Genomic DNA, 12,453 nt, shown 5'->3' on the forward strand with positions numbered 1-12,453 from the left:
CTTCTAAATTTAAGGACTACCTACAGCTATGTGGCTGAATGTATATACTAAAATTTTCTAGTATAGACATTTTATCTAACCATATTTGAAGAAAACTAGGAAAGCATAAATATTAAGGAACCCTGCGGCAAATACTTTTGTGAAAGGATGATTTTTTTAAGTTCGGTTGTTTATTTAGTATATAAATACTGTTTCTTAAAAAGCTATACATATATATTTAGAATATTCAGAAATTTTTTGAAAAAATAGCCTAAATTTGTCAGTAATTTATTTATTCACCTGTAATTTATAACATTAAAACTAATACTATGTGACCCTATGGCTCTGGATCAGCTTTTCTCAAAATGCCTAAAGTACTTTGGAATCTGTTCATGTTAATATATTTTTTCTAAAAAAAGGTTTCATGGTCAAAAATTTAGAAAAATATGGGTTTCTTTCCTGAAGACTTCTCAAAACTTGATATATGTTACTGTGAGTTGTGAATTTTCAAGAAGATTATAGTATTAAGGGTTTTTCCAACTTCCAATTTTATTTAAACACTGTATTTATCCTCTTTTTCCCCTGGAACACCAAATGGAACACACAGTGAAAAATATTGTACAAAGCAAATTTTAGGAAACTGAGGGATAATGTTAGGGGGAAAAAGTCAAGTACTATATCCGTAGTTATTGAAGAGTCAGAGCTTTCTTAATAATATGTTAATCAGACAGACTGAAAACACACTTTACCTCTATTGTAGTCCGGATTAAGACCTTATACATTTAATTCTTAAATCATAAACCCAAGTATCTGTGTGTGTGTACATGTGTAAATGCCAGGAGTAAAAAACTGCATCAACAGATACAATTTAATTTAAATTATTTAATTCATAAAGATAAAATTAAAAGCAAGCTTTTGTGTGTGTGTGTAAACATGGTCTGGATTGTTGCACTTTTTAAGTGTTTTTAACTATTTAAGTTCCTTACTCTTATGCGTTTCACCATGAAACTGATGTTACGGATCCCGGAGAAGTCTGTGGTCTGGTAAATTGTATCAATCGCTTTAACATGACTGGATATCTATGATTTAAAAAACAGAACATTTTAGAGGCAATGTTGAAAGATGAAAAAGATTATAAATTTCCATTTTCAAAATCAATAATTATTCATGTCCCACCACATTCACATTTTAAAATGTCAACATTATATACTGGACAGAAACATGAAAAAGATTAGTGAGTTGCGCTGACAGGGGAGATTCTATTTTATTTTCCAGACTCCTCTGGCCAACAACAAACATGCCCACTTGTTTTTTTGTTTCTTTTTTTGGAGACAGAGTCTTGCTCTGTTGCCCAGGCTAGAGTGCAGTGCTGCAATCTTGGCTCACTGCAACCTCTGCCTCCCAGATTCAAGTGATCCCCCTGCCTCAGCCTCCCGAATAGCTGGGATTACAGGCGCCTACCACCATGCCCAGCTAATTTTTGTATTTTTAGTAGAGACAGGTTTTATGTTGGCCAGTCTGGTCTCGAACTCCTGACCTCAAGTGATCCACCCACCTCGGCCTCCCAAAGTGCTGGCATTACAGGCATGAGTCACCACAAACGGCCCAAACATACACTCTTGTTTCAGTCACATAAAAGTTTTGTTTCCTCAATCCAATCCTACAATGTCACACGTTCATTCCTTTTCACGTACATCCTATGCCTGGAGTATCTTTCTCTATTTATCCTTCGGACTCAGCTCAAACATTTTTATAAGAACTTCCCTGACAGTTCAGAACACACAGTCATTCCCTGACTTTAATCCTTCTATTGCTGCGCTAGTACACATTCTGTAAGCTTTGTTGACCACTTTCTATATTCTTGGCACTGTTTTAGGCAATGGAGATATAGTGGTGAACAAAATACAGAAGGTCCCTATAAATTTACAGAGGCTTACTTTAGTAGGGGAAGAAAAGAGGGAGATAATACAAATATAATAAATATACATTCAGATTTTGCTAAATTCTACAAGGAGATAAACGATGATAAACCCAAAAGCATCCGTTTACCTAGCTGACCCCCAACTAAACTTTCTAGCTTCTAAACCACTCTGTAGACAACCTTCCTAACTTCATTTACAAAAAATACTCTTGCTACGATTTGTGTAAAAACATATATATATACTCTCAAAGTTATTTTCAAAGAAACTGTAAAAACATAAAACAAGATGGTCAAGTAAAAGCATTAACAATAATCACTTCAAAGGTAGCCCAGGCTGCCAAACACTGCTAATGAAATTCCTAGCTGTGCTCATAGGGCTCATTATAAATTCATGCTATTTTTGTCTTGAAATGTATTTCTTCCTTGGTAAATCCTAGAAAATCTCCTACCTCATTAACTATTACGTTTTTCCTCACTAGCTTCTCTTCCTCAACCTATTCACCATATACAGATAGCTCCAATTTCTTCTCCTTTGGTTTCATTCTTTCCACGTTCAATCTCTCAAGGCAACCCTTCCCTCAAGCTCTAGTTTCACATTTTCAAAATCCTAAGGGAAGAACCACCCAGCTTTTACACATGTTTAAAAATAAGTTCATCCTCACCACCAAAATGAATCATTTATACTAGTGGTACCTCCATCTTATCCATTTCAAATCCTTTCAGTCAAAAGTTCATTCATCAAATTCTTACTGGGTACCTTCAACACGAAGGACATTTTGAAGGGTACCCGCAAAATACTTATACTTTAATGAGGGTTGAGAAGACACAAGTGCAAATAATAATGTAACTAAGAAAGTGCTACATACAGTAAAAATACAGAATATAATTAAATACTTCCAGTTGGAAGGATTCCTCCATCTTTCCGTCCTTTAAGACCACAAATGAAAATTCAACTCCCTTTCCAAAGCTAAACTTCAGTGTCATCATCTCCTTCAGGAAATCATTGTCTTACCCCTGTCTTTTGACACTAAAATATCCCAACTCGTCTTTCAGTTATCCATGTACTTATCTTACACATTTTATCACGTCACAACTGAAAATGCATACTTTTTCCCAAAAAGAGAATATACTAACTTAAATTTTTAAAGGAAAGAAAAGGTATTATAAAACAATACGGGGACTACTAAAACAGTGCATAATCAGAAATACCTGAGCAATCACAGCTTCTCGTGTTCCGTAATATTTAAAAAACAAATGATCAGTCTGAATATAAAGCTGACAAGTATTTTTTTCAGCTGAAGTTGTACGTTTTTTCCTCAGGAGTTCTGGACCATTAGCAGCATGTTCTTCTTGAGGTATCTATACATCAAAAAGAGTCATTTTTGATAATTAGCATGCTTTAATACTATCATTTTATCTAATTAAGAATACATACTATAAACAATTTCTTACTCTGCTTTATATAACACCATAGGTATTTCTGCTGTCATTAAAAGTTCCTAAAATCACTTTGTCTCATAATCTTCTCCATATAGATAATTTACTATCTATTCAAGGAACTCCTTAACTTTTAAACATTTTCTTTTTTTTTTTTTTTTTGAGACGGAGTCTTGCTCTGTCGCCCAGGCTGGAGTGCAGTGGCCGAATCTCAGCTCACTGCAAGCTCCGCCTCCTGGGTCCACGCCATTCTCCTGCCTCAGCCGCCCGAGTAGCTGGGACTACAGGCGCCCGCCACCTCGCCCGGCTAGTTTTTGTATTTCTTAGTAGAGACGGGGTTTCACCGTGTTAGCCAGGATGGTCTCAATCTCCTGACCTCATGATCCGCCCATCTCAGCCTCCCAAAGTGCTGGGATTACAGGCTTGAGCCACCGCGCCCGGCCTAAACATTTTCAAAACATATATTTTAATATGTATTCATTTAAATCGAAAGCGAGTTGTGTAATAGCTTATAATACTTTGATATCTTCTCTACCTCACATCTAATACCCATCTACCATCCAGTTCTGTCAAGTTTATCTCTTAAATACCTAAGGTATCTACCCATTATCTCTGGCTCCACCACTCTAGCCCAAGCTACCATTACTTCTTATCTAGAATACTGTAGTAAAATCAATTTAATCAACCAATAGCCACTAATGGCCTTAGATCTCTTCTCCATACTGCAATCTTTTCAAACTGCAAATTTGAATATGTCATCCACCTCAATAATGTATTTCAATGACTTCCTATTGCTCTAAAGATTAAGCCCAATCTTCTTTACATGCTCCCCCAAATATCAACATTGCACAGCCTCTACTTAACTATGCAGCTTTTCTCATTCCATATTACTTCACAAAGAAACCCTGTTATGTTACCCAACTCTAGCTATCTGTGGTACAGCTATACACGCTTTCTTTCCAATCCTCCAACACACAGTCTATCTCCTGCCACAGTCTTTGCACATGCTGACACTACCTATTCTGATCTTGTTAATGGCTTCCTTCTTCCTTTAGACTTCGAGAAGGTCAATTTATCCATTATACCACTCCACAGAACCATATACCAATGTCTCTTACATAGTGCAACCTTACATTTATTTGTGGGATTATTTAATTTCTGTCCACATCCCACATCACCCACTAGAATGTAAGTTCTGGAAAGAAGAAATTATCTCTGTTTGATCCTCACTGTAATGCTACCACCTAACAAAGACTTGGCAGCAAAAAGTACACACTATTTTTTTTTTTTTTTTTTTTTTTTTTTTTTTTTTTTTGAGACAAGCGTCTCACTCTGTCGCCCAGGCTGGAGTGCAGTGGCGCGATCTTGGCTCACTGCAAGCTCCGCCTCCCGGGTTCACGCCATTCTCCCGTCTCTGCCTCAGGAGTAGCTGGGACTACAGGTGCCCGCCACCACGCCTGGCTAATTTTGTTTTCGAATTTTTAGAAGAGACAGGGTTTCACCATGTTAGCCAGGATGGTCTCGATCTCCTGACCTCATGATCCGCCCTCCTTGGCCTCCCAAAGTGCTAGGATTACAGGCATAAGCCACCGCACCCACCAAGTATTTCTTTTGAGAGTCTCGCTCTGTTACCCAGGCTGGACTGCAGTGGCATGATCACAGCTCAATGCAGCCTTAAACTCCTGGGCTCAAACAATCCTCCCGCCTAAACTTCCCAAGTAGCTGGGACTATAAGCATGTATCACCACGCCTGGCTAATTTTTTTTATAGAGACAGAGGTCTTCCTATGTTGCCCAGGCTGGTCATGAGCTCCCGGTCTCAAGTAATCCTCCTGTCTCAGCTCTCCGAAGTACTGGGATTATAGGCATGAGCCACTATGCCTGGCCTCAATAAGTATTTCTTCAAAGAATTACCACTGCTGTTGAATCCAAAGAGTCAAACATATGTAAACACCTAAAAGGATCACCTTAAATATTTTTGATGGCACAGTAATATAGAACCCAAATTGAATTTTAAATCACAATTTCTTCTTTCTTGACATTTCCTTCTCCCTTAATAATTCCATGTGAACATACACAAAATGAAAAATTTGTATTATATCCCATACACACAAAAAAGCGTAACTATGTGAAATGATAGAAATGTTTATTTGCTTCACTATAGTAACCATTTTGACTATCTACATGTATCTCATAACATCATGTAGTATACCTGATATATACACAATAAAACTCATTTTTAAAACAATTTGTATTATTCATGGGTACCAATACTACTGAAATAGTGTAACATTTGGGGGAACTGTCCCCAAAGCCTACCTTGAATACTATTCTACTCAGGATTTTCATTTAGATGGTCTCCAGGTCTCAGTTAACACAGTTTGTAAATGACTCAAATACTGAGAAGTATTTCAAATCCATGTATTTGTGAAATGCAGTTAATATTTACAATCATGTCATTCTACACAAAAAGGAATTTATTTTAGCTAATGTTGAAGTTTTATATATGCAAGATTTTCTACTCCAGACCACAAAAACAAACAAACAAACAAACAAAAAAACCTGGATGCTTTAATGTGAAAATCCTATTTAAAGAAAGGTTTTAAATAAGAAATCAGTCTGAAATATGAAAAAGTGCTTTGTAGTATACGGTAAAAATTAATTTAAAATTATCTAACGTGTTCTTTATTCAATACTTCATCTACAAGTTAGCATTTGAGCCTGCAATCTTTTCATCAGGAAAAAAACTACTTTCAGTGTGTCAGATGGTTATATATTACATTTGAAATGTGTTAATTTTACTTTTATCTATTTTTCTGAGCACAGCATCCTAGAGGAGGGTAGTTTCTCTGTTTCAGCATATCCTACTGTCTTTTGGTTTCAACTGTTTCCAATAAGAAATGAGCTGCTATGTTTTCTGTTGCTTTTTTAAGAGTGGTTAAACTTTTTCTCACTGGTTGCTTTTAAGATTATATCTTGGGCTTTCAGACTTCTCAAATAATGTGCTATGGTATTGTTTTCACTGTAAAGTATTTATCCTGTCCTAATTACAGGGCTTAATGAATTTGTTGTTTGATATCTCTCTGTTACATTTGAAAAATTCTCAGCCATTACCTGTCCTTACTTGACTCTCCATTTTCCTCCTTCTAGGACATCAATTACATAATACATATATTAGACTTTCTGAACGTATCATCTATTTCTCTTATGCTCTTTTCTGTATTTTCCATCCTTTTCTTAGCAATTGGCTCTATTTTCTTATATTATCCAAATCTAAATCCATCAAATTCCTAATTTTTGTTATATTTGTCAATTCTAAATTTCCCACCAGTTCTTTTCTTAATTTTCAATTTTCTGCTAAAATTTTAAATTTAGTCTTTATGACTTGAATATATTAAAGTCTGTGTCAGATAATTTTCTTATCCAGGTACCATTTCCTTTGTCGGTTGACTCTCTTGTTCTTCCATCATGTTGTTTTGTTAGTTCATATACTGGTTACACTGAACTGAGTGCCAGGCTATGTATGTGGATAACCACAGATTTAATTTGAGGTTGTGACTGACACCTTTCTCAAAAGATTTACTTTCACTTCTGGTAAGCAGAGTTAGGCTCGGTGCACTAGTAATCCTGCATCACCTTAATCCAATCAGGGACTGAGATGTGGTGTGAAACTTTAATCTCTGTGAGGAGAGGTTGAACATTTTATGATTTATACCTTTACTCTTAGGGAGTAGTCCTTCAAGGTCCCAACCAATAGCTCTTCTGGGCAGATCCTAAACAATATTTTCATCCTCAACCTAATAAATCTGCACAGTTCTACTCTCCCTCTCAGTCTCTCAGCTACCTCCTCAGAAACTCAAAGACACACCAGGAGAAAAGGTAGAACCAAATACCAGGATCACCATTCTAGGTGTATACTTTTTTCTGAGATCTTGGTCCCATACTACTTCACAATCATGTTATCTTTCCAATGCCTTCAAATAAATACATACAAATATACAAAACACATATATGGAGATATACATATACAAATAAAAATAAAATATTTTTATTTTCAGGCCAGGTTGCTTTATATTAGTTGTACTAATCAGTTGTTCTCTACTTAAAAACAATTCTTTATTAATTTTATACTTTGTGAACACATAATATTTTATACAAACTTTATAACTTGCCTTCACTTTAAGATGCCTTTTATTTTTAATATTCATATAGTAAAATATATTCATCTTTTTTATACTGAAAAGTCTTATGTTTTCAAAACGTTTCTCCAGATCAAAATCCAAAATATTTTATAACATCTTTTGTGAAGTGTGTTTTCAAATGTTTTGCCCATTATCTATTAAATTTTTTTATTTTTAAATTTTGTGGGTACATAGTAGGTATATATATTTATGGGGTACATAAGATATATAACACTTTGATACAGTACTGCAACGTGGAAATCACATCATGTTAAATGGTGAGCCCATCCCCTCAAGCATTTATCCTTTTTGTTACAAAAAATACAATTACACTCTTTTAGTTACTTTAAAATGTACAATTTAATTATTATTGACTATAGTTGCCCTGCTGTGCTTTCAAATACTAGGTCTTATTCATTCTTTCTAACATGTTTTTGTGCCCATTAACCATCCCCACTTCCCCCACCACTGCTCTAATACTTATTACACCCTCTAGTAACCATCCTTCTACTCTCTATCTCCATGAGTTCAATTATTTTAATTTTTAGCTCCTACAAATAAGTGAGAATACGTGAAGTTTGTCTTTCTGTGCCTAGCTTATTACACTTAACATAACGACCTCCAGTTCCATCCATGTTGTCACAAATCACAGAATCTAATTCTGTTTTATGGCTAAACAGTACTCCATTGTGTATATGTACCACATTTTCTTTATCCATTCATCTATTAATGGACACTTAGGCTGCTTCCAAATCTTGCCTTTGTGAACAGTGCTGCAACAAACATGGAAGTGCAGCTATCTCTATGATATATCTCTTTGGGTAGATCTGCAGCAGTGCGATTGCTGGATTATGGTAGTTCTATTTTTAGTTTGTTGAGGAACCTCCAAACTATTCTCCATAGTAGTTGTACTAATTTGCATTCCCACCAACAGTGTATGAGGGTTTCCTTTTCCCCACATCCTCACCAGCATTTGTTATTGCCTGTCTTTTGGATAAAAGCATTTTTTACTGGGGTGAGACGATATTTCATTGTAATTTTTATTTGTATTTCTCTGAGGATCAATGACGTTGAGCACCTTTTCATATGCGTGTTTGCCATTTGTATGTCTTTTAGGAAATGTCTCTTCAGATATTTTGGCCATTTTTAAATCAGATTAGATTTTTTTCTATATAGTTATTTCAGCTCCTTATATATTCTGGTTATTAATCCCGTCAGACAAGTAGTTTGCAAATATTTTCTCCCATTCTGTGGGTTGTCTCTTCACTTTGTTAATTGTATCCTTTGCTGAGCCGAAGCTTTTAACTTGATGTGATCCATTTGTCCATTTTTGCTTTGGCTGCCTGTGCTTATGGGGTTTTACTCAATAAATTTTTGTCCACATAAAGTGGGGAGTTTCTTCAATGTTTTCTTGTAGCAGTCTCACAGTTGAGCACTTAAATTTAAGTCTTAATTCATTTTTATTCGATTGTTGTATATGGTGAGAAATAGAGGTTTAGTTTCATTCCTCTGCATACCGATATCCAGTTTTCCCAGCACCATTTATTGAAGAGATTATCTTTACCCCAATGTGTGTTTTTGGCGCCACTGTAAAAAATGCACTGTAGGTGTATCAATTTGTTTCTGAGGTCTCTATTCTGTTCCATGGGTCTATGTGTCTGTTTTCATGCCAGTGCCATGTTGTTCGGTTACTACAGCTCTACAGTATAATCTGAAGTCAGGTAATAGGATTCCTCCAATTTTGTTCTTTTTGCTCAACAGCATTGGTCATTCTGAGTTTCTTCTGGCTCCATAGAACATTTCAAATGGTTTTTTCTATTTCTGTGAAGAATGACAATGGTATTTTGGTAGCAACTGTATTGCTTTTTGTAATATGAACATTTTAACAACACTGATTCTTCCAATATATGAACATAGAATGTCCTTCCATTTTTTTGTGTCCTCTTCGATTTCTTTCATCAGTGTTTTATACCTTTCATTGTAGAGATCTTTCACTTCTTTGGTTAATTCCTAGGTATGTAACTTTATTTGTGGTTATTGCAAATAGGATTGCTTTTCTTTTTCAGACTGTTGTTGGAAACAACAGTAGAAATGCTACTGATATTTTTATGTTGAATTTGTATCCTGCAACTTTACTGTATTTGTTTGTCAGTTCTAATAGTTTTTTGGTGGAGTCTTCAGGTTTTTCCAAATATAAGATTATATCATCTGCAAACAAGGATATTTTGACTTCTTCATTTCCAATCTAGGGGCACTTTATTTCTCTCACTTCTCTGACTGCTCTAGCTAGGACTTCCAGTACTATGTTGAGTAACAGTGGTGAAAGTAGGCATCTTTCTTGTGTTCCCAATCTTACAAAAAAGGCTTTCAGTTTTTGCCCATTCAGTATGATACTAGCTATGGATCTGCTGTATATCACTTTTATTATGTTGAGATACGTACCTTCTATACACAATTTTTTGAGCATTTTTATCATGAAGGGATGTTGAATTTTATCAACTGCTTTTTCAGCATCAGTTGAAATGATCATATAACTTTTGTCCTTCATTCTGTTATGATGTATCACACTGACTGATTTGCATACATTGAACCATTCTTGCATCCCTGGGATAAATCCCACTTAGTCATGATGAATGATCTTTTTAATGAATTGCTGATTCAGTTTGCTAGGATTTTGTTGGTAATTTTTCCATCAATATTCATGAGACATGATGGCCTGCCGTTTTCTTTTTTTGCTGCCTTTATCTGGTTTTGGTATCAGAGTAATACTGGCCTCCTAGAATGAGTTTGAAATTTTCCCTCCTGCTTTATTTTTTGGAATCGTTTCAGTACAATTGGTATTAGTTATACTTTAAATATTTGGTAGAATTCAACAGTGAAGCCCCTGGGTCCCAGGCTTTTCTTTACTGGAAGACTTTTTATTACAGATTCAATTTCATTATTTGTCATTGGTCTGTTCAGGTTTTGAACATCATGGTTCAATCTTGGTAGGTTGTATGTGTCTAAAAATGTATCCATTTCCTCTACATTTTGCAATTTATTGGCATATAGTTGCTCAATGTACCCACTAATGATCCTTTGAATTTCATCTATACCACTTACAACACGTCTCCTTTTTCATCTCTGATTTTATTTATTTAGGTCTTCTTTTTTTCTTAGTCTGGCTAAAGGTTTATCAATTTTATGATTTCAAAAAACAACTTTTTGTTTCTTTGATCTTTTATATTGTCTTCATTTCTATTTCATTTACTTCTGCTCTGATCTTTATTATTTCTTTTCTTCTACTAATTTTGGGTTTGGTTTGCTCTTGCAAAATGCATCATTAGGGTATTTATTTGAAGTTTTCTTTCTTTCTGGATGCAGGCATTTATAGCTACATAAACTTTCCTCTTAGTACTACTTTTACTGTATCCCATAGGTTTTGGTATGTTGTGTTTTCTTTGTTTTTTTGAGACAGCATCTCCCTCTGTTGCCCAGGCTGCAGTACAGTGGCACAATCTTGCTCACTGCAACCTCCTCCTCCTGTGTTCAAGCAATCCTCCTGTCTCAGCCTCCCAAGGACCTGGGACTAAAGGCATGCACCACCATACCTGGCTACTTTTAAAACTTTTTGTAAAGAAAAGTTCTCACTACAGACCCCAGGCTGGTGTCAAACTCCTGGGCTCAAATGATCATTCCACATCAGCTTGCTAAAGTGCTGGAATTACAGACATGAGCCACCACTCCCAGCCAGTAAGTTGTGTTTCCATTATCAATTCTTTCAAGAAATTTTCCAATTTTCTTTTTAATTTTTTCACTCACCTACTGGTCATTCAGGAGCATATGGTTTACTTTCCATGTAATTGTATAGTTTCAAAGACTCCTTTTGTTATTGATTTCTAGTTTTATTCGAGTGTCGTCAGAGAAGATACCTGATATTATTGCAATTTTTTGAACGTTTGAAGACTTGTTTTATAACCAAACATATGGTCTATTCTTGAGAATGACCCAGGTGCTGAGGAGAAAAAAATGTGTATTCTGTAGCCATTGGATGAAATGGTCTATAAATACCTATTAGGTCCATTTGTTCTATACTGAAGATTAAGTCCAATGTTTCTTTGTTGATTTTCTGTCTGGAAGGTCTATCCATTGCTGAAAGTGGGGTATTAAAGTCTTCAGCTATTATTGTATTGAAATATCTCTCTCTTTAGCTCTAATAATATTTGCTTTACATATCTGTGTGTTCCAGTGTTGGGTACATATATGTATTAGGCCATTTTTGCGTTGTTATAAAGAAATAACTGAGACTGAGTAATTTATCAAGAAAAGAGGTTTAATTGGCTCATGGTTCTGCAGGCTTTACAGGAAGCATGGTGCTGGCATCTGCTTGGCTTCTAGAGAGGTCTCAGAAAGCTTGTAAGCATGGGCAGAAGGTGAAGGGGGAGCAGGCACATGACACACTGGAAGCAGGAGCAAGCAAGAGTGTCTGTAGGGGGAGGTGCCACACACTTCTAAACCACCAATTCTCACGAGAACTCACTATCACAAAAACAGCACCAAGCCATGGGGGATCTGCCCCCATGATCCAAACACCTCCCACCAGGTCCCACCTCCAGCACTGAGGATTACAATTCAACAGAAGGTTTGAGCAGAGACAAATATCCAAACTATATTAATATATATTTTTACAGTTGTTAAATCCTCTTGCTGAATTGACTCCTTGACATATATATATATATATATTTTTTTTTTTTTTTTTTTGAGACAGAGTCTTGGTCTGTCACTCAGACTGGAGTGCAGTGGCCCGATCTCAGCTCACTGCAACCTCCATCTCCTGGGTTCAAGTGATTCTCCTCCCTCAGCCTCCCAAGTAGCTGGGATTACAGATGCCCACCACCACACCCAGCTAATTTTTGTATTTTTAATAGAGACAGGACTTCATCATGTTGGCCAGAGT

The 12,453-nt window shown here is 35.8% G+C and overlaps 1 protein-coding gene across 4 annotated transcripts in view; it reads right to left on the reverse strand.

Moving 5' to 3' along the window:
- Positions 1-12,453, reverse strand: part of ADAM10 (ADAM metallopeptidase domain 10) — a 153,612-nt gene that overhangs the window by 47,951 nt on the left and 93,208 nt on the right. For 3 of the 4 annotated variants that reach the window (XM_001097016.5, XM_028850986.2, XM_077939494.1), the window contains 2 exons: positions 3,110-3,259; positions 966-1,058 (listed from right to left, as the gene is read on the reverse strand). In XM_001097016.5, coding sequence (XP_001097016.2) covers positions 966-1,058; positions 3,110-3,259 — 243 coding nt within the window. The remainder of the gene's footprint in view (positions 1-965; positions 1,059-3,109; positions 3,260-12,453) is intronic. The other variant, XM_077939493.1, reaches the window with a different exon arrangement.

Source organism: Macaca mulatta, chromosome 7, assembly GCF_049350105.2.
Source record: "Macaca mulatta isolate MMU2019108-1 chromosome 7, T2T-MMU8v2.0, whole genome shotgun sequence".
NCBI lineage: Eukaryota > Metazoa > Chordata > Mammalia > Primates > Cercopithecidae > Macaca > Macaca mulatta.